Here is a 27,867-nt window from a genome sequence, read left to right as displayed (position 1 = left end):
CTTTCATTACTTCAAAAGCACAAATTATGTACATAGTGTGTTTTCCCTGAAATGTGTGACCATTTTTAAGCACTTTTCTGACCCTCAAAACTAACAACTGCACATAAAAATACTATAAAACTCTTCATACAGTGCAGGATTATGTAACTTATCTTTGATATGACTGGCCTTCACATACTATTTGCAGCTTAAAAAAAAACTTTTTCTTATATTTAATTTCTAAAATTATTAATTTTTTTCTTAAAAAAAAAATCTAATATCTACCCTTTTTCTTTCTTTCTTTATTTATTTTACTTTTTTATCATTTTATTTCTTCTTTTAGTACATTTATAAAGTTAGTATAGTTTTTTTTGTGTGCCAAAAACAGTCAGAACTAAGTTTTACAAATTCTATATGACCTTTGAAATTACACCGACATATACAGTATTTGTTTAGATTGTGAAATGAGCAACTGCACATGCTGCTTTCTCGCCAGGGGTGTGCGTTTGCCGTCTTTAAAAAAAAATATTTTACTGCCCCATCCGGCAATAACTACCTTTTTGCAGAGCCTGCATTTTGTGACAGGTTCATATATCATAAAGTACAATGTGCACAGTTATTGAACCAGATCATCTGACCAAATAAGGATTTAACGTTAAACTCCAAAGAAACTAATGTAGCGAAGTTTGGAGGACGCCAGTTTTTGAGCTTTATCTTGTCAAGCAATAAAATTCTGATCTAAGAGAGAAACATTTTTGACATTTTTTATATAATATTAACAATGTTGAAACTAGTTTTTTTGCTCAATATCAGTCGAAACCATAACACATTCTTTTCGGATTATTTGATGAATATAAAATTCAAAAGAACAGCATTTATTTGAAATAAAAGTTACTTCTATTATTGTCCTTGCTCTAAATGTGAACTTTGATCAATTTAAGGCACCCTTCCTGAATACAAGTATTAAACGTATTCTTACCGACTGCAGATGTTTGAATAGTAGTGTATTTTTAAGATATTATTCATAAATGAACATATTGCATTAACAGTCCAGCACCTTATAAATATGTGAAAATAGAATGTAATAAAAGAGATGACTGCTGTGAGTGCTGTTTCCCAGGGTTGACAGACCTATCAAAAGCCCCCAGACCTTGCAGATAACATAATCTGCACCTGCAAATGGAGGCCTTCCTGTTTGCTTTGGACCAACCACTGCTTCCCTTATCCTTCCACCCTCCTATCCCAGTCTGAAGCCCTGGGGAAGAGCGCCAAGCCCCTGTTTTACAAGTCCCAGGCTGGGCACTGTGCTGAGTCTGCATGAATGCTGTTGCACAGCCACGGGCCGTCTCACGACAGACATATTCTTCCTTAATCTCCTCCATCCGCTCACCGTCTTAAATCTTTTTCATTGGTTCCATGTGTTGAATCATGGAGCATGACCTCCTCATGCAAGTAGAGCGAAAATTAAATGTGGCTGAAAGACACTTATCAAAACAAAGAAACGGCATCCCAATCTGGCCAACCGCGCGCTCTGATACGCGTCCAAAAACAAGGATCAGGTCAGAAAGCAGGTCATTTACCAAACATTTATATATATATATATATATATATATATATATATATATATATATATATATATATATATATATATAAAGAGCTTCTCATCACTAAAACTAGAAGTCAAAAGACAATTTTGAATGCCCTACATCACGTCATACTCTCTTTTGGCTCGGTGTCCCATGACAATGAGTAATTAGGTCTGTAATTGGGACGCAGCATATATGGCTATACAAGAAAAGATGTCATGGCCAGACAGATGGCCGACCTGTAACCAATACCAGCTTTTGAACCACCACAACTCAAAGATAAGAACATCTAAGGAAATCTCTGTGGGGCACTTTCTTTTAATGTATCATGTTATGGTATATCAATCGGGGGGAGATTCCTTTACCTTCATTGTGCTGAAGCTGAAAAGAAAAAAAAACTCTCATATCACGTATCTAGAGAATAACTCTGAAACTGTATTAGTTAAAGACAAGAAGTGCACAATATACTGTATCTGCTCCATATCACTTGTCGGACAATATCAGTTTTTTTATTTTTTATTAATCGTAATAGATAGATATTAATCGTAATAGGCAGTAATGGATAATTATTTGTCTTTCAACCCATTTTAAAATTCAATTCAACTGAGCAATATCAGACAGACAGAGACTGATTATGGCAAGCTTTATAAACTGGGGTTTGTGATCCCCTGGTGCTACATTGGAGTTGATGAAAAGCTAATAATTAAAAATTAAAATTAAAATACAAAATTAAAATAAATAATCTTTTAAAAACAACTCAAAATAAAACACTTAATAGAAATAAATATTTTATTTCCTTGCGAGCTGTCATGTGACTCTTATCTCATAACCAACTTTAGAGAACTCTGAACATGCAAATATGTTGTTAAATTAATTCAAAGTTACTCACCCTCATGTGGTTCTAACCCCGTAAGACCTTTGTTCATCTTTGGAACAAATTAAGATATTTTTTATGAAATCCGAGAGCTTTCTGACTCTGCATAAAAGTTCAAGGCCCACAAATGTGCCACAAAGGACATAGTTAAAATAGTCCACGTGACATTAGTTTTTCAAATTTTTGTGTGCAAAGAAAACAAAAATAACTAATTTATTTAACAATTTATTTTCTTCAGGGTCAGAAGCTCTCGGATTTCCTCAAAAATATCTGAATTTGTGTTCCGAAGATAAACGAAAGGTCTTAAGAGTTTGGAATGACATGAGGGTGAGTAATTATTAACTGTTTTGTAGTATGTTGTATGTTGTAATGATTGTAGTTCTTGTACAAGAATTAAATATTTAAATATTAATAAAAAGTGGCTAAATGTTGTAATAAAATGGTAAAACTTCTCTCAATAGAGATGTTACCCATTAATAAATAAACTCAACTCAAAATTATTTTTTACATCACTTTTTATTGTAACTTTTTATTGGGAGTTCATTTTTAGTCCATCTCCTATCCTGAAAAGTCTGTCTTGAAGAGATTGACTAAAAATATGTTTTTTCATACAACATCCTCCTTATGTCCTAAATATCTCCTACTACTCTTAAATTATTCCACTATAGTGTGCAAAAAGACATACATCAAATCATTAGCATGTCCAAATATAAATAGTTATTAATAAATTCAAAAATACCTAGCTGATGTGCTGCTTTCACTGAGATACTGAAGCGCACATCTAACCTTTTACTATCCCAGAGAAGGTGATGTATTGTACATATCAGGGAACATCAGCTGACGTTGTAGGTCACATGACAATTCCAGCATGGCGAATACAGTATGTCCAGACTGTATTCATACTATGCACAAGCACACTTACAGAACAAGTGTTATTAACCATTTTAGTAAATGCAGTTCAGCACTTTCAGATGCAGCTACTGTGTGCTTACTGAGTCACTGGGTCTTTAGACTTCAGTATCAACATTAAACTAAGAACAATCAAAGTGCCTGCAGTTTATAGACCTGCAGGATTTTGTCACTTCCGTGTGCTTTCTATCACCCTGACTGTATTGCTGTCACATTACTGGCAGGTAACCATCGACCACCCACTGTCTGTGTGTGTGCTTCATGTTTCAGTGCTCGTGCTGTCTTGAGTTAAACACATGGATTCACACGGGAAGAACAGTCTGGCATGAGTTTATGTTTGTGGCATCATGGAGGGTTGGATGTCATTAATGAACTCAGACACAAACTGGCATTTCTCTGCTCTCTGCACTCCATTAGGTCATGGAGGATAAATGGTATGACTTGGCCCCACTGTCTCCTGCATACCTAAACATGCAGCGGCGTCCAGTAAAAATGAATACTGTAAGTGTGGTTTCATAAAACAGGATTTGCTTGTTAAAAAAACACTACGATAGAGGAAACTGACTGAATCACACAGTGGTAACAACAGACCCATGCGATGGCCTCGTGTACGGCAAAAAACAATATGGACAGAGTCATTTCTTCTGTTCCATTGCAAGACTGAATAATCAAGACTGAATCCTGAAGGGGTGACATCACCGGTGCACAAACATTTTTGTCTCACCATAGGCCCCGCACACTGGCATTCAGTCACTTGATTATGCTAAATCGAGTGTCACATTGCATCAAAAGCAAATAGAAATTACAATCACAGCCGCTATCTTGTCTACACTGGATACAGTATACAGATGAGAGTTCGCTTTCTGACATAGTCCACGCAGTTGAGCCTGTCGTCAGTAGCACAAAATTGACGAGTTTGGTTTAAACAGCTCACTCAGTCCTTGTACAGAACTCAGAAGAATCCCAGCATAAAGGAACAAGTGGACAGTTCACTTTGAGTAACATCCCGGATCATGTCAGAGGAGTGATTGGTGCATATTGTTTTGTAAACGAGGCACAGTGTCATGGAGAGTTCACAAAGAAACATTTGTTGAAAGATGAAACAGTAGTACATCTGACTGCAGCTGCATCACACTGTAAGTAAATGATTTCATAATGCTTTGTCTGGAAATGACCATTTCATGTTGATCATGTTGTCAAAACACCCACACGCAATAGTGAGGGGGCATTGATACTGTTTTCCTATGCAATAACATTAGCCAATCATAACAGTGGCCAATTACTGGCAAGCCTTAAAGTACACGCCCCTTGAAACAGGTCGTTTTGTTTTTTAAAGATTTTAAGTAAACCTCAAGGAACATATTTTAATAATAATAATAAAAAAATCCATGATATAACCCCTTTAGGTTAAAATTGAATTGTCTCATATATCCAGGTTTTTCATATATCCTTTGTTTTGTTAAGAATATTTAGCATATAATAAAACAATAGCTTAAAGGGTTAGTTCGCCCAAAAATGAAAATTATGTCATTAATAACTTACCCTTATGCTGTTCCAAACATGTAAGACCTCCGTTTATCTTCAGAACACAGTTTAAAATATTTTAGATTTAGTCGGAGAGCTCTCAGTCCCTCCATTGAAGCTGTGTGTACGGTATACTGTCCATGTCCAGAAAGGTAAGAAAAACATCATCAAAGTAGTCCATGTGACATCAGAGGGTCCGTTGGAATTTTTTGAAGTATCGAAAATACATTTTGGTCCAAAAATGGCAAAAACGATATCCAATATCCTGTAGTAATTCATGTACTCAAACGGTGTTCGGATCACCAGTAGTTCTTTCGGACCGTTCGATTCAATAAATCGGTTGAAGAAAACGGTTCACCGGTTCTTTTGCGCTCGATGTAATGACATCATTTGCTATGATTGCCTTTGATTCAAGCCTTCGGTTTACCAGCGCTCATAACACTAGCACAGAATCAGTTCAGAATCAAACACCAAAATAATCAGTTCAGTTCAGACGCTCTGTGTGTCGGTCTGCTTCACGCTGAATCCCACATGCGCAGTATCATCAGCTCCTCGGTTCACGAATCGGACGCGTCTGGCAGAAACGGCTCTTCACTCGTGAACGAGTCAGTCTATTGTTCGTTATCTGGCTCGGCTCGGTGTTCATCTTCAGTTCTCTCTTCACAGCAGTTCAGTCAGTGTACTGTTTGAGTAAATGAATTACTCTGGGATATTGGTTTGTTTTAACTCAGAGGGAGTGTCAGCCACATTAAAAAAAGTGAACAGCTGAAGTCATTTGTGGATTAATGCGTATTAGAGAAGCGAATCGTTTAAAACGATTCAGTTTTATTTGGTGAACTGAATGATTCGTTCGCTAACCGGATATACAGACTGCTTTGATTTGAACTCTCTCTCACAACAGACACGGAAGAGAAGACAATGCTGAATAAAGTCATCGGTTTTTGCCATTTTTTGACCAAAATGTATTTTCGATGCTTCAAAAAATTCCAACGGACCCTCTGATGTCACATGGACTACTTTGATGATGTTTTTATTACCTTTCTGGACATGGACAGTAGACCGTACACACAGCTTCAATGGAGGGACTGGGAGCTCTCGGACTAAATCTAAAATATGTTAAACATATCTTAAACTGTGTTCCGAAGATAAACGGAGGTCTTACATGTTTGGAACAGCATAAGGGTGAGTTATTAATGACATAATTTTCATTTTTGGATGAACTAACCCTTTAAAGAAGGCTTTGGAAATAATAATTGAGATAGAAAGAAATTATCTTAAATAATGAAAATATATATATTATGGTAGCTCTCCTGGCCAACAAAACTAAACTAAACTAAACTTACCAAAAAGTCAAAACAAGCTTTTGTTATGCTTAGTTTGTATAGATACAAGTAAAGTAGAGCATTTCTCAAGCGGAAAGTAGCTTTTGTGAATCATCATTTGTTTGGTTCTCAAATGTTGATGAATGTAACGAAAGGAAACAGGCTGACTGAGACACTACCAAACTCTCTCTGCAGCAACAAACTGGGTATCCTAAAGAGACGCATGCACTCTTTTAGGTTGCTTTCGTTTGAAAGCATCTGCTAAGAAGTCTAACATGTCAGTTAAAATCTAAAACTTTGCTGACACTTAATTTGTCAATGAAAAGATTAATGGAAACATTTAACAGATTAGCCATTTTAAAGCAGAGATAAGGGGCATTAATTAACCCAGAATCAGTTTCTTTCAGACAGAGAGGTGATTATGTTAAGCACTTTGATATATGAGATGTTTAAACACCGTTCTGACAGGATGACAGTATAATCTAGTTCACCAAACTTTCAACCGAGGATAAGAGGGTTTAACACTCACCCACCTACCCACCTACACACACACACACACACACACACACACACAATGATCTAATGTAGGAGAGTTCTAACCTTCTTCTTGCTGCAGTATATCTGCCATTTCTTTTCTGCTGGTAAGGCAAACATGGCCTCTCTGTGCTTCTCTGTGAGGTCCAGCTCATCCTAAATGAAAGAAAAAGAAAAAAGATTAGTTATTTTTGAACCTGGACATGGCAAAAACAAACTGTAAACCCCTCAAGGCAGGGTCAATATCCACCCACAAACCAATGATAACAGCATGTGGAAACCACAGAATGTTTTTTCAACTTTCTCCTCACTCACAAATACTTCCTCAAATCCCCCAGCAGGGAGGAGGACACAGGGAACAAAACGTCCATGATAGCAAACCTGGTGAAATGACATTTCTTTCCACTGCAGACTTATGGCTGGAATGATAATAAACCAAAGTTTACTTGAACTTCACTTGACTTGAGTTTGGAAAACACGAAGGGAATGAATCATATGGATTACAGTGGATATATCTCAGTTAATGAAAGCTTTTCAGATCAAATGAAAATGCCAATGCTTGTTTAATAATAAAATCCTGAAGTGAAAATTAATACGAATTGAACTAAAACTGCAATTCAGGTAAAAATAGGACGGAATTAAATGAAAATAAATAATACAGCTATTGTAAGTGAAGTCTTTTATGCATTTATCTTTTTAGTATGAGTTAAATATTTATAATGAAAATCTGTGATTATGTTAAAATCAGTAACTTTTTCTGTCTAATTTAGCATTCTGGGGAGTATTGTGAATTCTGCCCAAAACCATCTGTAAACACTGAACGACTGTCGACGGAACAATCAATGCCTTTGGCAATGAAAGTCCTAGTCATAAACTTCGGCCACTTGCAATTTCATTTGTTTTGTCCTTGAAATAGCAGTTCACCACAACAATCACTGTGTTGTGCTGTGTTTGTCCTCACAGTGGGTGTGGGTTTCCACAAAAAAAGCCCTGGTTTGTTTGTTAGCTGCTCTCGACATGGGAGTCCCATGCAAACTGATGATCCCACTGTGAATTTTCACTTGTACACACACACACACACACACACACAAACAAAAATATTAATATTAGAATGTATATCATAAATCCATTCACTTGGATGCAACTAGATCGGTGAACAATCAGAAAGGGTGTTGTTAAGGGTGTTTTTCTCTTTAATGTCCTCTTACAAAGCATTCTGTTGTCCTCCAGAGACACTGCAAGCTTTTTAATATTAAGCATTTCTTATTATTATCAATGCTGAAAATATGCTGCTTAATATTTCTGTGGAAACCTTAATACATTGATGTATATAAAGTTCAAATATAATTTATTTGAAACAGAATTTTTTTCTCAACATTATAAAAGTTCTTACTGTCATATTTCATAATTTATTGCATCCTTATTGCAAAGTAATAATTTCTTTAAAAAAAAAAAATTATATAGTTTCTTCCCCCGCCATTGACTAGTTCTTTCGTCATTTTGAGGACAACGCTTCCCCACCATTGACAAGTTTTTATGGCTTTTCATGTTTTCACTGTTAACACTTGGGGCACTATTACACATCTTCTGAACGAGTACAAAACATCCCAAACAAAAACATGCATGAACAGGAAGGAGAAATTAGCAATTTCTTATGTAAACTGATGCATATTAAAATTAAAGCGATCATCAGCAATAGACAGCATATAAATGAAAAATGCATAATGTTAGAGAGTAAAATGTTGATCCAGGAAGTGGTACATTACATGTCTGTGCAAGCTTGGGAGGTATTGATGGAACCGATTTACTGGATTTATGCTTTTATAATCCCACTGAATATTATCCAGATGTAGTTTTTGACAAAAATTTGATTTTCTCAGCTTTTTGCTAAAAATTATGCCTTTTTGTGAAACCAACCTATATTCAAGTGTTGATAAAAAAAAAAAGGAATGCTTTAAGCTAGAATAATAATAATAATAAAAAAAATTAAAGGTAGAGGCTCTGATCTTTATTTTGGTATATTGCATATTCAAATAATCATACAGCAAAATATACTGGAGTCTACCAAATTTGAGTGAAAATCATCAAAATCGCTGGTGGCGGCTGGCAACTTTTAAAAAATGCTGGCGGGGACAGAGTTAAGCATAATATACATTGTTCAATAAAGCTAGCAGTCCACTAATGCAGATCTCAGCGTGTTGTTTTTTTAATTTAATTAATTTATTTTTTAATTTAAACACATGCGATTTTTATCATATCATTCCTATTAAACACCTGCAGAACATGATATTGGAAAAGGACCGTTTCAGCAGTCAAAGTTGATTGAAAGTGAACTCTACGAACTGAATTGGATCACATTCAAGGATCGACCTGCCCATTTCAGCAGCAGAACCTAATAAAGAGGCCTCTCAGCGCACATCTCTCACTGTAAATCCCTGCATGTAGAGCTACACAGAGATCTGTCTGCCAAATCTGGTAATGGCTTCCTGTCTGGAAGTTCTTGGTGACAGGTGTCCCTCATGCTCCACAGGGAAGAGCTGCTGTTCCTCTCATCCGGCCTGGTGTCTCTTCCATCTCTCATCTTCCTGTGAATCCCCTGGCCTTAATCGGAAACAAGCTGCACAGTCAGCAGAAAGTCTAGACATCCCCAGCATATACACATGAAGACCTTACACGTACAGTGTTTTGTTACAGTCAAGGGCAGCCAGACTACAACCAGGATGTTCCATTCATGCAGAAAACCACACCTTGCCTTATCTGAACCCAGCACGCCACATCAAGCCCCAGCACTCAGCTGCAGAACAAACATTAGAGCCTGGGCTGTGTGCATCAATCTATCAATGCTCTACATTACCACAGCAAACCTTTCAACACTCATAATGAGGAAAACGTCCACTGTAGAACATAAACTCTCTATTGTAGACTGTGCATTATGTGATTGGGCTGTCAAATCAAGTTGATTAAAATAAACTTGCACTCTATTAGAGAATACAGTTGGATAACTCTCGAATTACATCAACCAAATTAGTTTTACAGTTTAAAATAAGTAATTCATTACACTATAATGGTTTATCGAGGCATTAACTATGCCTACATGCTTTATACAAATGTTAAAAAGATAGCTCACCTGAAAATATGCAATTACTATAGCTGTTTCCATTTACATATTTTGATGCACACTTTGGGAAATCACTTAAAAAAGCTAAATGAAAAAGCCAAGATGTGCATAAAATCTTAAAATGTGCTTAAACAATTTATGTGTTTAACTGAGATGGTACGATATGCATGAGGTAAACATTTACAGAATTAATTCCAAGATGAAAAAAAAGAAAGAAAAAACTCATGAGACTTTGCCTCAGCAGCTCTATGACTGGGTAATTGGACTAACCAGCTGACCAATCTCTCAATGCACACCATTTCAAATGTTATTTTAGTCATTCAAGTTTGTCATCAAAATGATTATGTATAATTACCTCCCATAACTGTCTCTCACAGTTACTTCCCCACGCATTTTGCATATGTCTCCAAATGCAAAATAATATGACAGCTTTTGTAATTTTTTTGTCTTTGCACTCTGATGAGGCTTTGCGTCAGTTTCCCAGGAAGCAATTATTTTGTTTTAATGAACACATAAGATGTAAACAGTGCTTTATCTTCAGTTGTTTTATACAATATCGCTAGGCTTTTTTAGCGGGCCTATAGAATTTCGCTCCATAAACTGTACACAAATTTGCGATCGCTTCAGAGTCAGTCCGCTTAAATTTCATATGAAAACGGTGTCAGATCTGTCTCCTCTCAGTTTTTCAGCACGCTCTTCAATCAGCAGACCGCGGCGGAGCAGACTCAAACAGAAACGGAGGATACAAGGTGTGTATATCGTTAAGATTGTTAGAATATCTGTATCTGTGCAGTTCTTTGTCATAAATACAGTTTATTAAGGGTAACGGGGGAGCAATCGGTTTTTCATCTACTGTAAAGTTTTCAGTCCGTTCACCGCTCATCCAACCACAGCTGTTTCCTCCAGCGACAATCGAGCTCTTAACACATATGAAGGTATACTTTAATTGTACTTATTTAAATATACTTAATCTAATTATACGTACTTTATACATACACTACTGTGCAAAAGTCTTAGTCTTAGGCAGTCTGTTGTCAGACTGCTTGTGCATTCAACAATCTCACTAGATTATTATTAAAATTAATGGTAAAAGGAATGTTTGGAAATGTAAACTGATATTTTCTACTGACACGCTACAGCAAAATATATAAATAACTGGCTTAAGATACTAAAGTGCCTAAGACTGTACTTTAAAAACAACATTGTTGTTACTTTATAAAGAATGAACATACAGTCATTACAGCACTCATTTTAACTAAATATCAGAGTGAAATACATTTATCAGCCTTAGAGTAAGGGAAGCACAACTTTGGAAATGAGAGCATCCATGGGGCGTGTGAAAGCTATGGATTTATTTGAAATCTTTTTAATGTTCTTTAATGTTATCCCTTTTAGGCTTTTTTTATTCATTTATTTTTACAGAAGTATCGGTTCAGGCACCGGTACCATTTTAAAAGTATTGAAATGGCACCAGTATCGGATAAAACCCAATTGATACCCAACCCTAGTCATTATTCAATGAAAATAATGGCATCAACTCTAGCTCTCTTTGGTGTGGTCATAAAAAGAAATCGCAATGTCCAATATGTGAATGAATCAATTAGACATGATAAGCTAATGGAATTAAAATCGTTGAAGACAAATCAATCATGTGGACAAATTTTTATGGTCCTTCTATGCCCACATTTATTGTAATTGTATGGATAAGAGCAACCAGTAGCTTACACTCTTTAAAAAATTTTTTTCCCTAATTCACGTAATTTAAACAATGGCAGAATTTAAATTTTTGGTTGAACTATCACTTGGATTCTATACCATAAAAGGATTATAACGCAATAATTTTGGTTGAGTCTCAAATGTTATATCTGGGGCCAATCATAACACAAAATACCTAATCTTATTCTATAAAAAAGACATATCATGGCTAAATCACATGGAAACTCCCTTCATGTACCTCATTATTTTCATTTCATCCTGAAAAGCCCCTTTGTTCTAAGAATATTTTTGCAATTCTAATGCACTCAGTGGGCTGAATATGATTAATTTTTAAGAAGACTTTGCCAAGTCCTGACATGAAGGGGCATTTGCATAATAACCTCTAAATAAATGTCAGCTACAATATTTCAAATAATTACCAAGGTGTCCTCTACTAAACATAATATTACTTTTCATGAAAAACAACATGTGAATAAGCAAGCATGCTGCCAGTTACGCAACACCGGTTTACAAACTCAACAATAATTTGCCAGAACGGCGCGTGCTGAGAGCATGAAATCTTTCTATGAGGGCTGTGAAAAGACAGCAACTGCGACTGCTTTGTGTTGAACAAATCAGTTCGAACCCAAGTACAGGGAAGGAAGGTTAAGAGTGGGTCAGACCAAAAACAAGCAATTACACTGCAGTGCAGTCCAAGACACAAGGCCACTCAATGCAACCCATTGATGTGCAAAGTGAAAGCTGGCAGAGATGAAGGAGGAGACGAGAGAGAGAGGCAAAGTCTGCAGCACGCCACACTGCTGCGATTTCTATTCAAGCAAGGATTAAAGACAACATGTTTGGTGGATCAATTACAGCTCCTTAATTATGCTAATTAGAGTGCAAAGGAGGAGGAACTGAGTATGTGAAAAATAACGCTTTGGTTCTTGGTTAATTAGCTCCACATTCAACACATAAAAATACTACTGTGATGCTAAAAATGCTTACTTTATTATTATTAGTAGTAGTAATATTAATAATGTTAATTATGTCATGTATAATGTTATATATTTACTATATATAACTAAATAAAAAATAAAATAAATTAGAATAATGCACACTATTGTTCAAAAGTTTGGTGTCAGTAAGAATTTTTTAACAAATTAAAACTTTTATTCAGCAAGGATACATAACATTTGTCCAAATGTGACCGTAAAAAAACATATCATGTTTACAATAAATCATTTATATATCAAAGAATCTGGGCGAAAAAAGATAAATGTTTCTTGAGCACATATTAGAATGATTTCTGACAAATTATGTGACGGTAAAACTGGAGTAACACTGCAAATTCAGCTTTGCCATCACAGGAATTAATCATATTTTATAATATATTCAAATAGAAAAGAGTAATAATATTTCCTAATATTACTGTTTAACTGTACTGTATATTAAACTGTGCAAATAAATGTAGCCTTGGTGAGCATAATAAGACACTGCTTTTAAATGTTTTTACCAACCTCAAACTTTTGGATGGTAATGTAATGTAATATAATATAATTGTTAAATACTGGAAGAGTAATTGTTCTGGCTGATATAGATCTGTCCCTGAAACAAAGTGAGCAGAGATAAAACTATACAGAAATGTTAGAAGTTGGCACCTACCACCAGCTCTGAGAACATGGCGTCCAGCTCATCATAGTTGGGGATGGGCAGCGCCGGCTCCATGGTCTGCAAGGCGAAGTCCTCCCGCAGACGGTAGGTGATCTCTGGGTGGTCACTGCTCTGGAAGCAGCAGAAGAAGAAGGACACACCGTGCCCTCCGCCCCCGCGTTTCCGTGGCGCCATGGCTGCTTCAGAGTGGGGGCTAAAGGGATGATGGGAATGAGGGAGTACTGGTCCTCCCCCAGGTGAGAGCTATGCTTGCGTCACTCAGCCCTGTAAGAAAAAAAAAACTTTTGTCAAGACTTGAGGTCTATTCTCAGGACAAAGACTTCCATCAGCCTTGATAAAGTCCTGGCAACAACTTGATGATCTAACAGTTCTGCTACATCTAAAACTCTAAATCAAGATGTCAACCCAGAAAGACTCCCCTAGGCCTAGTCGACACCACAAGTAGTCACATGACAATGCATGTAATCATCAGATTGGCTCATTCCAACTAACCACATCACAGGAGCGACTACGGACCACAATGCATCACTCCCTACATAGGATTACAGAGAATGTGCAAATTAACACAGCTTGCATGCACATGTGTTAGGCCACATCTATATTTAGGACGATAGAAAGAAATCCTGGGTTTCATTGACCACAAACAAAAATAAAAAGCCTTTTATAAAATCCAAACATGACAAATAAGAGAAGAGGAGACTGCAAGTTAAGTCACTTCACTGAGTCATTGACAAATAAGTCACAATATATGTGTTTACAATAAAGAAAAGAAATTATCTATATAAAAAAAATTATCATTTATTTCTGTGATGCAAAGCTGAATGTTTAGGATCATTATCACATGATCCTTTAGAAATCATTCTAATATGATGATTCATTATCAAAGTTGGAAACAGTTCTGCTGCTTAATATTTTTTCAGAACATGTGATACTTTTTAGGATACTTTGATGAATAAAAAGTAAAAAAAAAAAAAAAGAAGCTATCTTTTTAAAATTCAAATATTTTGTAATAACAATATGCACTACTGGTCAGTAATTTGGGGTCAGTAATTTTTTTCTTTCTTTTTTTTTTATAAAATCAATACTTTTATTCAGCAAGGATGTGTTAAATTAATAAAAAGTGATGGTAAAGAAAATATATTATTAGAATATATATATTATTAGATTTTTTTTTAATTTTGAATAAATTCAGTTCTTTTTAACCTTTTATTCATCAAATATATTAGACAGCAGAACTGTTTCCAACACTCATAATAAATCATAATATTAGAATGATTTCTAAATGATCATGTGATAGACTGGATGTTACATGTGACACTGAAGGCTGGAGTAATGATGCTGAAAATTCAGCTTTGCATCACAGGAATATTTTTTTTTTAAGAATATTCAAATAGAAAACTATTATTTTAAGTTGTAATAATATTTCACAATATTATTGTTTTTTCTGTATTTTTGATCAAATAAATACAGGCTTGATGAGCAGAAGAAACTTCTTTCAAAAACATTAAAAATAGTAATGTTTCCATACTTTTGGTCTGTACTGTACATAATAAATATGCACATGTACACAAACATATATCACATAAACAAAAACTTTCTTTATGTGATATTTTGCGATTAAAGGTGGGATTTGTATTTTTTTGAAAACCGAGTTGGACCAAGTACTAAAACAAACTTGTAGCCAGTCAGCAGTAAGGGGCGTGTCTACTCATGATGTGGAGGAGAGAGCGCTCAGTGCACAGGATGGACATTAGCCGAGTCGAGCGACGCCAGTAACATAGAGATGACAGAAAACAAACAATAGAGGAAGACATTTCCAGAACAAAAGAAGGATTAAGGCAAGAAGTAGCACCTGTGTAAATTTCGGCTTTACAGCACTTGAGAGAACTCAAGGAGTGGGAAGGCCTGCGATTGAATTCAGAGGTTGCTTTGGTTCTTCTCACTATGCCAGTAACATTAGTTTTGCTTTGTCTCACCGAACTAATATATGCTGAATGTTGCTTCAATATGCTTGTGTGTGTCATGTTCGCTTGTTTGTTTTAGTGATTTCAAATATCAACATTGACTACCAGAAAATCACTTACCCCACCTTTAATCGTTTGACAGCGCTTTAATTCAGAACATATAAACATGTTCAAATAAAGGTTTAAAAAGTTACATTATTATTTCATTGTTTTTGAATAAATTAAAAAATCTAAACCACACTGAATCTATTGCCATTGCCATTGTTGCCATAAACCCAATAATCCAAGACTAGCCTCTCATGTTCATACTTTCCAAAAATTGAATATGAACAACTGTTGTAAGAACAATTAGTGTACGATAGACCTCTTTGTATAAAAGCATCTGTCACTCAAGCCCAGCAGCAGAAGGTCCATCAGCTGTCTTTACAGCTTTGCATTTGGGTGTGGAACCACAAACAAACAACACATGGCCTGAACAATGAACAGCACGGTTGCTACATGAATCTGCAAAACCAGCAAGATTCTCTGCCTTGGACAGGCGTACAGACGTGCAGGTGTGTGTAAACACCTGTGAGGCATGTCAACGCCGATAAAGTGAGGAACCGTTTGCCCTGTGGGCCAAGGAAGATGATTCTGATCACAGATGGCTGCCCTGAGGTCACAGAAAAACACACTGTGGGAAAACCAGATAAAAAACCTGAAAGAAGAAGTCTGAGGATAATTCTAGGGAAAATTAAAGAACGAGGAACTAAAGAGAAAAAATAAAGTGCATGAGAGAAGGCTATGTAGGTGGAGATGTAGACGGTCCTAGCCAAGTCTTCCCTTGAGTGGGCGAGTCTGGCACCAATGCCCCTTCACCGCCTGTCGGTCACCAATATAAATCCACACAGCTGGAGTACAGCTGAATATAACACCCCTCCACCAGTCCATTGCCACAGTGGAATTCCCAGCTGCCCCTCCCTGGAATTGGAGTCGGTCGAATCCCAACTGAAACTTCAAATGGGTTCTGTATGTAATATGTTTCATCCTTAGGAGAACAGCTGTGAAAACCTAACTAAAACATGCAAGATGTAGTACAATTTTTGTGTGTAAGAAGACATTAATAAAGTAAGTGACAGTCAATATATTTATAAAGCTAAAACAAATCTATTTTGCAGCCTTGGTGAGCACAAGAGACTTCTTTTCAATCTTACAGACCCCATCAACATATTACTAATCCAGCTGAGCCGTTCCTCGCCTCACCCAGCAGTCAGCGTCTGGTTGCACTTACTGACATCCTGCATACCGACTGGAGTGATCTGGTTGGGTGAACTCTGAGATCATCCCTCAGTCCACGAAAGATCACGGGCCGCCACACATTCCTTTCTATCTGTGGTGCGATATCAATACATGTGCCCTGTGGCAGAGACCTGTGGCCCTGGAGTACAGTGAGGAGACTCAAACAACACTCGCTCAGATTCTCTGTCTAACCTCTGGCTGACTCGGAGTCCAAGCTGATAATAAAATAACCTTTAACAGCATTAAACCATAAGGATAGCATCAAGACAGTATGACTTGTGAGTAATCAGTGTGTCTGATAACAGGAATACTACCATCTGACAATTTGTGTTCACACACAAAAACAACTATTTTTTACAGTTAAAATAATTACAGTAAAAATCTGTTAACATCCAAGTTGATAAATTAATAATTTTCTTAATATTATTTTTTTATAATCATTTTAAGTTAATTAAGCTTATGTTTTCATACCATTACATTTTTTTATCTTATTTTATGCAGAAATAATGAGGGATACGTTTTTGTTTTTGCTTGATTGTTTATTGCTTTTATGCTTCTCAAGTTGTAAAAACCATCAAGATATTACTAAAAAAATTATAAATTAAAAATATAATTATTATGAAATATTTTTACATTTAATTTATGAAAACAATATTTTTTATATTATGAAAAAAATCTTTCAAATGTCCAATTTTCCTTTTGAAAGTCCACTCTGTGCCAGAACCCATGTGGTCTGTGTTTACTGTAAGTTAACATGGACTGGCTGGATTTTGGATTTTGCGTCAGATATGGCCCATCAAGTCTGTCTTTGGTTTTGTTTTGTTTTTACCAGTTTTTGGAAAGCTTTGCTGTGGTTTATTCCAAAATGGTGTTTGGAGAGCTGCGTTGCAAGTGAAGGTGGTTATGGCTGGAACTGCAACAGTAAGAGATGATGAAATGAATGAGGATTCATTGCACATAAAAATGACCTCCATTTTCACCAAAGCGGAATAAACAACTGTTAAAAAGTCTGATATTCTCACTGTCATCAGACACAAGCATACATACAAGTCTCTTTATACAGAGTCAATCAGTCACTCATAATTTAAATAAACATATAATTTGGTTTAAAAAAATACACTATATATTAACAATAAATATGTTTTGTATTTGAGTAAAAATATCTTCTTTTTTTTTTGATGTTTTACTGGAAAAGATTACAAAAATACTACTTAAGAAATGTTTATTGCAACATTATTTTCCATTAATAAAACTGACATAAACTAGCAGAGAACTTAAGCCAGAGATGCTTAAGCCAGATTACTAAACACAGAACTAAACCACAAAACATTTCACTAAGCATGTAACCTAGAGGCTATAACCTGTCCTCATACATACTAAAATGATATTTGATTCCATCACTGTTTAACATTTGGCACATATTTATAAGCAGCCCAAATTTCTACATTTTGACAACTTGCTAATCTAGTGAGATCAAATAAAATAAACTAACCTTAGTGTTATGCAGAAAATATGTTTATTTTAGTGTTCTGTCAACAGAAAGAGACTCTTTTTAAGTTTATTAACATGATAGTTTATTCCCTCCGTTTTATTACATTCACGCATTGCCATTTAACAGGCCAGATTTCAAACTGAAACCATTGCATAGAGAAGTTATGACTTGCTGACCCACATTATAAATCTCTCCTTTCTTCTCATTCAGCTGACACAACAAACAGAGGCGGTCATGTGACCTGACTGCTTTGCATAAAGTAAAAAACAAACCCCCGCTCCGCCATGTGACTGCCATAGGGGCCGCCGCTTAATCTTTTATAGACGGATTATGATTAAGCAATAAGTAATTACTGCTGATGCAAAAGCCTTTAAACTGTGATAGACACATTACAGTATGTGTCTGCAACATGAGAGGCAAAAGCAGAGGGGGCAAGAGCTTACTGTAAATCACTTCCTTGTTATTTCCATAGAGGTGCAAGGTGTACTTAGCTGGAAGACAGATGAGCAGGAACAAGCAGTAAGTGTTTACTGAGATACATTTGAGACTTCAAACACAGATAGTATCAGGAGAATAAGAAATGGTCTGTAGATTCTAATCATTCCATTTAGTAACCTTAAAACACAGAGCTCAAAAAGAAATATGATAAAAATCTAATCACCTTCAGACGACGTTCTTTAAACATTAACCCTGATGTTTAAACTTTCAAACAAAATGGAAAGAATGTCAACATATCAAATGAACAACCAGAAAAATGAGCCTGTCCAAAGAAGATAAATAGGGAAGCCGTTGCAGGTGATAGAGTGAGAAAAACACATTTCATGACTGATGTCACCGCTCTAACAAACAGGATTGAGAAGCTGAAAGTGATACTACAGCTTAACTATTTTGAAAAAAGACTAGCTACACAAACACAGCTAGGGTAAGTGGCAGTGATGTAACGATTATCCGTATGCCGGTTAAAAATAGATTAAAATATGTAAAGATAATAAATAATAAAATTTCATCTTGCCTCTGTATAATTCATATTAAAGTTCATAAGTGCAGCAATGCTTTGTTTACAGCGGAAACCAAGGAAATTAATTAGGCGCCACCTACAGGTAAAGAGTGAATCTGCGTCTCGTTCAGCTCGTCTGCCGTTTCTGTTTCATGCTTTATCTATAGTTTTGCAAAACTGAAGTCAAATCATATTTGTTTTTGCTTCAAATTTTGAAATTATACAATCTAATTTAGATTAAAAACTGTTCATGTTTGCAGCCTCTTTGTTTGGATCATGATTTCAATGCAGTGGTTGCCTCTCATTTTAAATGGAAAGAGCACAGACAAAGCCTTATTTTGTTTATATGAAGAGATTTATTTTATTTGTGTTATTTATTTGATTTGGGGCTTGATTTAAAATTTCAATTTAGTTTTGTTATTTACATTTAAATTCTATTTAAATTTTGTTATTTAGCAGATGCTTTTATCCAAAGCGACTTACAAATGAGGAAAATAGAAGCAATCAAAAACAACAAACAAGCAATAATATGCAAGCGCTATATTAGTATATTATTGTAGAGTTTTATTTAAATTTCACAAAGAAGTGCAGCATTTTGTCCAAGCAATAATAAAAGGACATCTTTAATTTATAATTTGTCTTAAATCTAATTTTGTAAAAAAAAAAAAAATGAATCAAATAGAATCGTGAAATCAAAATAGTGAACCAAATTGAATTGTGAGTTGAGTGAATCGCTACATTCCTAGTAAGCGGCCCTCTCTGGCTCGTGCTTAGATGTAATGGTAAGCAGTTTGAATCAGTTTGTTTGTTAATATAAACAGGTTCAAAAAAATTATTCACCAAATCAAACGATAAATAGTTTTTGACTTGATTATATAAATAATGTTGTTTTTTAGATTTAATTAGTACAAATGTAACTGTATTTGTTCAGTGTAATAGAGTGCACAAGTCTTCATTATAAACCACAAACCAAACCAACCTACTGTATGAGGTAAACCACAACATAAACTTTGATTTGAAACAAAACATTATTTGAAAATCACACAAAAAAAACAAAGCCACATTACTTTGTAAAGGTATAGTTCAGTATGGATGCACTGAATTTTCAGAAACCAAAATTGTTAAATAAGTAAAAAGACTGAATAAGCTGTACTGAACAATGACACGACACAATCAAGTAGATGAGCGCACTAATGCAACAAACATGGAATCATTTAAAACTGTCAGAAAAAGACGCAGCAAAAATCATTACAAGCACAACAACAAAAAGGGAGAGGGGTACTGTTGAGGGATTTATACAGAGGAGTTTAATGTAGATCGCCACTGTAAGCCCACTGGTGTTCATATTGATACAGTAACTGCATTAATCTTTCAACTCTCTCACCTCTGGCCCTGCTGAGGGTTTATCTTCCCCATGGGCCTGTCCTGACAGGCCACATTCCACACATAGCCAGCCGAGTTCTGCTCAACCCCGCTGCCATCTCACCACGCACCCTTTTGTCACTCTTCCTGTGTCCTCAGGGTGCTAATGGTAACTGGGTTCAAGTCTGCATTCGAATCCAACGCTCGTTAGACTGCTTCTGTTGTTTTTGTGTCACAGAATGAGTCAATCTTCCTTGAAAAACACAATGCCAAAGACTGTTGCGCACCATATGCACAAGTAGTGAGTAAGTGAATCAGCAACAACAACAACACTGACGGCGAATCAGATGCTTCATACAGAAAATAATGAGATAGCCTAATCAGAACTGTAATAAATATTGGAATCATTATCCGGTTTTGCCATTAACAATTATTTTCTCTAATTTATCAATTGTATGTGCATACAGTTTGTAATAAATCTACATAAAACAGAATCCAAACCCCAAGATCTAGCTGTAAACAGCTTATCTGCATTCAGTCAGATCTAGTGAAAAGAAAGTGCTGTTTGTGTGCCATAAGCCACTTATTTGTTTGTATCCATTCACATATTTCATTACATACTGCTCTGAGCATAAAAGACGGTCACACACACACCCAAGTCATTGTAAACCAACTATAGTAACAATACACCTGCAGACAAAGGGTGGAGATACAGTGACATTTAGTGTCTAGTGTTGGTTTGGAAATCAACATAAACATCCTTTCAGTCAGTCAGGCCATCAGAATAAGAAAGAAATGAAAGCAAAAGCACAAAGACTGAGAGCCATGTGTCAGGACATACCGGCGGTGACTTTATCCACTGTGACAGTCTGAACACCCCTCACCCCATCAGGAAGGCCTTTACCAAACAAAGCCATTTCTGTCCTACCGTTTCAGCCTTCTATTTTCTATCTTTCCATCTATGTTTCCATTTCTCTTCTCAGCTCCTACACAGCAAAAACTAAGTGCACTTAATCTGATAACTTGGCTGGAGTGTTGCCCAAATTACATAGGGAAGATTTAGGATTCAGTGCAGAAAAAGGTTAAAACTGCATAACAAGCATCAAATACAAGCCAATTACATTTTATTATAATATAGGCCTATGCTGTGGAGCAAAACAAATGACTTACTAATCTGGCTGTGTTCTCTGTTGAGTATTCAATCCACAATGAGTCAGTCTTTCATCTAACTTAAGTATAAGTACTAGGAAAACCATTAAGCATTAAATAAATGCAATTAATAGTAGTCCACAATTAGTAGGTTAGCAGCAGCGTACACAGTCAAGTGAAATTAGTTCCTTTTTTGGCCCAGTTTATTTAATAATGATAAGAGCTGTGGAAACATCCCAAACCAAGAAAAGCCTTCAACGATTACATTGAAAATCCAGTTAAATCAGAATAAGCTCTTATAATCTCTAGACAGTGTCTGAAACAATTTACAGCTCTGTTTTTATAAAATAAAATAAAACAGCACTTGTAAATAATAACTACACACTGCCAAAACTGCCACAGTGCAAGTACTTGCAATCCCTACTCCAGCAGTGTCTGACCTTATTTACAATTAAATTATATATATAAAAAAAAATAAAAATAAAAATAATAATAATAATAATACAGACTCACACAATTGCTTCACTGACACAACGGTAGTTCAATCCCTATTCCAACAGTGCTTTCCACAAATGACATTTCTTTTAATAAAATGAAATTAAACAAAATAACTCAGTGGTCTATGTTTAAATTGGTTGCTTTGATTCTGTACATGACTGTATCCAACGTAGAGTCAACAAGAGCGTTCCTGGGGTGCAAATGTTATTATAACGCAATGGCCTGGGACCGTTCTAGGAGTGACTGCCAAATCAGATTTTCTCTCAGAAAGCTGACAACAGGGCATTCAGTGGTAGCGGCTTTTTACTACACATGTACAGGCCATGTGTTAATCCGTTTTATGGCTGCAAGCACACCATTTCACTTGTCTGAAACATTTAAAATGAATGCAATTCTACAACCAAAAAGTGTTTACACAGAGGTATTAATTCACAAAGGTCACAGAGTCACTGTGTTACATTCCTACTCAATTTCTCTCTCGTTCCCATTGATAGTTGTTGCATTCAATGTTTATTTGCATAAGGTTATCCTCTGCTCAATTTTGTGGCATCATCAACTGATGTTGTTCATGTCACTACAAATAACTTCCAGTCAATTTGGTGCTGCAAATCAATGTCTGTGTGAAAAGTTGTTAAGTAATGGCCATCACACACTGATATTATTGAGCAGCAAACATGATGCCTGGTTGATAAAATGTTTATGGTCAGTAAATACTGATACCAGGACAAAACTTTGAATTGAAAGAAAAGGGGTCAAACCTACCCTAGAAAAAAAAAACAGATATATCCCAAACAGACATAATCCCTCGCCATCTTCTAAGTCTACACTTAATGCCTAGTTGATGAAACCGGTTTATATAGTCTGTAAATACTGATATAAAAATAAAGGAAAAGGGATCAAATCTAGTCTAGAAATCAAGAAATATGGATGTGTCCCAAATGACAATGTCAACCCCAAGCCATTCACAAAGATCAATGAAAACTGATACAAGGAAAAAAATTGCAATCAAATGAAAAGGGGTCAAACCTAACATTATAAATAAAAACATAATGGACACGTACCAAATGACATCATTAGCCCTTGCCATTTTCCAGGTCTACACTTGACGCCTGGATGATGAAGCCAGCTCTTAAGGTCAGTCAATACTGATACTAGAACAAAACTCTCAATGGACACAAAGAAGGGGTCGATCCTTGCCTAGAAATCGACAAATAATGGACATATCCCAAATCACAGTGTCAACCCCTTACTTCATCTTCTAAGTCTACATTTGATGCCTAGTTGATAAAAACAGGTTTTATTGTCAATCAATACTGATGATAGCCGAACAAACTCTCAATTAAAAGAAAAAAGGGACAAACCTAGCCTGAAGCTTGAGAAATAATGGACGTGTCCCAAATGAGAACATTAGTCCTCACTGTCCTTCACCAGGATTGTTGGGTAATATTCCACTATGAAGTCCACAAAAGTTAACAAAAGGTCTAAAAGGAGAACCCTTCTCAAACCTATCATGACAAATAGGACAGTCTATGGTCTTGTGGATTTCATGAATGTGCAAAAGCAAAGACCACAGGGCCACTCCACATCAAGTGTGTCAATTGGGACGGGGCCAGCACACATTTCACACACCGATAAGTTCATAATGCTTGCACTTAAAATAGCTTCATAAATCAACATTGTGGAGAGTAGCACTGGGGAACCATTGAATGCTTCCCAACATGAGGACTCGACCTGGAGAGTGAGATATAGACTGAAGCTTTCGAAAGAGGTGGTGAGTAACACTACGTTTGTGAGAAAAGCCCTTCATTAATCATGAGGGTGGTGGAAGCTATCAAGCTAACAGCTAGGTCTCCCCCTCATGTTTTAAGGAACACACTATCTGGATGGAAGGCCATAGTGAGCTTCATGGCACGAGCCAGGCAGAGATTCCTACAACGTGAACCCAAAGCTGGGGTTCAGATTCCACACTCCCTCCTGTCAGGGGTAATTTAGAAGGAAAAACAGGAGGAGAAGATGAAGAGGTTTGAATAGCTGCTCCCCCTTGCAGACAGCCTGTCAAACATGTTCTGCAGACAATATGACCACCATCCCCCCTCTCGACACTTGCACAAACTGCATACACAAGCACACACACAACGGTCAAAAGCATGAGCATTCCTCTCCACACTGACACTCCCATCTGAGAGGCCAGGCCAAACTGGGTTTAACAGAATGGTGATCATTTTATCAAGGGTTCATTATCCTAGCCTGGCCCTGACACAAACCCAACCCCATCCCCCATGTTCAACCAGTTAAACTCAATTAACTAGCATCTAGATCGTGTTATTTTAAATGTAGACATTTATTTTTCACAAGGATGCAAAATACTGGTTATTGGTCAATATTAGAATTTTTCTTTTAGTTGTTTTTGGATTAATTATATTTTAAATATATAAATTTCCCATGTTAACCATTTAGATTACCTTTGATGTCGCTAATGTTCACCTGAAGTTAATTGTTAAACCCCTAATAATTTAATAACTGCACAATGTAATCATTAGCAAATGTCAAAATATTTATCCTTGTGTTATACTTTACATTAAAATTGTTGTGATTATTAATTTTCACTTTAAAACAATATATTTAGTTTTTTTTTTTTTAAGTTTATTTATTAAGACAAATTAGAATAATATTTTAATATCGGCCACTTAGTTCATCGGCAGTGTTTTTACCTTCAACTAAAACTAAAACTATTAAAATCCTTTTATGTTATTAAAATTAAGCTGACATAAAAAAATAAATAAATTATAATTAGATAAAACATTTATAAAATATATTAAATTATCTAAATTATATATATTAAAAAAACTTAGAATTAAAATTTGAAATGGTGCAGATTATCTGCATAGGCCAGATTTGACTTTTTAATGCACTCTTCTGGTTTACACAGCTAAAGCTCTTAAATAATGAGTCAGTGTAGCCCACATTTAGCTCAAACGCAGCAGGCAGGCTTGCAGATGGCAGTCTGAATCTGCCTCGGCCTGGGGGCCACAATAGTTGTGTTGGCCGTGAATAAAAGATGGAAGGAGTTCAGTGGAGAGATATCGGTGAGCTCAGAGACCTCGACTGACAGGAAATGACACCTGACTCAGATGTATGGCGGCACGCTGACTCCTTTGACCACTGCATATGCTAACTTGATCCTATACTTCCCCCGAGGCTAGAGACATCCTCACGAAATGCCAATTTTGCTGAAGCACAAAGGGTAACGAGCTATAGTGAGAAAATAGGTTTTATACACTTTACATACGATCCATTTTTCTCCATGCATATAAACTAAATCATTTAAAATTGCATAAATATAACAAAACACAGACAAAACATATAAATTCAGTGATGTGAAAGCATTACATGGCAAAAGGGTAGCAAAGTCGTTGCATTGAGGGTGCTGTCAGTCCCTCCCTTGCACTGCTGTTGCCTTGGCAACCAGCAAATGTATCTTCGACCAGCATTCAACCCTCTTTTTTTTGCACTAATCCAAGGACAACCACAGTAAATAAATAAAATAATAATTAACTTGCTTCTTCAATATTCAGATGACACAGTGAAATGAGAATCTGTCAGCGTAATTTAAATCATGCAATCCAGAAGGTGAGCCACCCCCTCTTATTAAAAACCATTTAATATTTAAATTAAGCATTAGCCTATGAGACATTTGATAGGTCAGCAGAATTCTCCCTTGATATCAGCCCGAATATTTACATTAATTATGAACGACACCATCTAGAGCTCTACAGCTGAAAGACAGCAACATATCAAAGAATAAAAAGGTATAATAGAGAACAAGAGAGAGAGAGATAAAGCCTCAGAAGCTACTGCTTTGAACCTGCAACTGCCTCAATCTTAACCCAGATACCTCTGAGGGTGGGGTAGCACTTCAAACAGATGTGACAGCAACATTTTGAACCAAAAGACCATAAGCTAACTCAATATGACACCTCAGAGCATGAAAGATACCGTGAAAATAATCACTCATGCTGGAGTTAAGCAACCAAACAACTTGTTCTCCTTTAAGCACATCCAATGAGAATAAATGCAACCAAGAAAATGGTCAAGATAAGGAATACAGCAAGGAAAGACTCATCCATTTGTGAAAGCAGTTTGCTTTCAAGGTGATCTCTGCTCACCCAGTCCAGTCATATTAAAATGGATGCCTGCAATGCGTTTAATACTCTCATTTTATATTTGTATGCATAATTCGGATGATTAAAGGAAAGCCGCATGTCTTGTCACTCAGCGGACACACTGCAGAGCTGAACACGTCCACAGCAGTCAGTGAGAGAACGCACACCTGCCCTTCATGGCTTTACGAATTATTAAAACAGCTCAGCTGCTCTCACAGCTAAAGAACAACACCGGAAAAATGCACCGCAAACGTTCATTCAGAATGTTATGAGATGGAAAAGCCTCTGCTTGTGTTTACTTACCCTTTATGCCTTTGCTTACGGTCCGTTTAATGTTACATCCCTTAAGAGGAAACAAGACTGGCTCCAGAAGCCCAAAGGATCTTCTCTAAAAGGCTTGAGAAGAATGTAAATTCAAGGATGTCACTTCAGTCATTCTGAACATAAATGTGCCGTAGATCATTCCCAGAATGCTTCCATATTTGAGAGCCGGCGTGAGCGATCCTCATCGACTGACCGGTAAAACCATGCAGCGTCTCCCTGCTGTTCAACAGACCATCTCATACAAACGCACCCCCTTGTCTTTTCCTCTCTCTCTCTCTCTCTCTCTCTCTGAGGACACAGGCACAGATGTTACTATCCACAAGCCACACCTCTTTTCATTACCCAGGTCTCTCATAGGATACAGGGAGAGTTAGACTCCGCCCACTGCTCTTCACTTCTTTCCCTGCTTTCTCTCTTGCCTTATGTTCTGCTGCAGCACTGTTTACAGTCTGTTTAGAGAAAGGCTGTTAAATGGACAACCCAGGTGTGTGTGTTCACTGCTATTTGTGTGTGTGTACATAACCATATTTTGTACCTAGAAGTGAGCTATATCTGACAAAACCTTTTGGATTATCCTCATTTATAAAAATTTTCTAAATGTGCAGCTCTTTTAATTCTAAAAATGCTGAAAGTTTTCTGTTGAGGCGAGATACAAAAACAATAGAATCTATGGAATGTCCCCACGTTTACCAAAGTAAACTATGTGTTTGTTTTTGTGTGTGTGTGTATGTTGAGGGCCACTTAAAGGGATAGTACATCAAAAAATTTACATTTCTCCCTCTCAATCCATCCTAGTTGTTTATGACTTTCATCTTTCAGACAAATACAATAAAGTGATATTACAAAAATGTATTGGCTCTTCCAAGCTTTATAATGGCAGTGAATGGCAGTTGAGATTTTGAAGTCCAAACAAGTGCATCCATCCATCATAAAAATTGTCCCACACAGCTCTGGAGAGTTAATAAAGGCCTTGTAAAGTGAGTTGATGCATTTGTGTAAGAATAATATCCATATTTAAAATGTTATAGACCATTTAATATCTAGCTTCTGCAAACTATCATATGCGTGTTCATGAGAAAGTGGTATTCCAGTGTATGATATAGGACGTAGGCACAGCTAGAAATTATAGTTTAAAAAAGAGCCAGGATATTTTTTTTTTTCATATAACTTTGATTGTATCCGTTTATAAAATAAAGACATATATACCTAGGATGGATTGAGGGTGAGTTAATCATAGAGTATTTCATTTCTGGATGAACTATCCCTTAGAGAGTGAAAGAGTCTGAATCTGTGGTTTAAGCAGGCTAATTATCATCTTAACTCTTTTGTAGAGACTGTGTTAGCAGATGCCTAGCCCAAAGCCAAAAAAAGCATAGAGACCAAAAAAAAAGACCTCTAAGAGAATAAAGAAGCACATGATCGATC

General features: G+C 36.2%; 1 protein-coding gene across 1 annotated transcript in view; it reads right to left on the bottom strand.

Annotated features, from left to right (window-relative positions):
* daam1b (dishevelled associated activator of morphogenesis 1b) overlaps positions 1–26,727 on the bottom strand; it is a 57,468-nt gene extending 30,741 nt beyond the window's left edge. Inside the window, 3 exon segments of the mRNA XM_052586337.1 lie at positions 6,795–6,884; positions 13,207–13,479; positions 26,422–26,727. Coding sequence (XP_052442297.1) covers positions 6,795–6,884; positions 13,207–13,389 — 273 coding nt within the window. The 5' untranslated portion in view covers positions 13,390–13,479; positions 26,422–26,727.
* Positions 26,728–27,867: the final 1,140 nt, after the last annotated feature.

The sequence above is a fragment of the Carassius gibelio genome, chromosome B20 (genome assembly GCF_023724105.1).
Source record: "Carassius gibelio isolate Cgi1373 ecotype wild population from Czech Republic chromosome B20, carGib1.2-hapl.c, whole genome shotgun sequence".
Lineage (NCBI taxonomy): Eukaryota > Metazoa > Chordata > Actinopteri > Cypriniformes > Cyprinidae > Carassius > Carassius gibelio.
The sequence above is the reverse complement of the archived record's forward strand: the minus strand, read 5'-3'. Positions and strand labels throughout refer to the sequence as shown.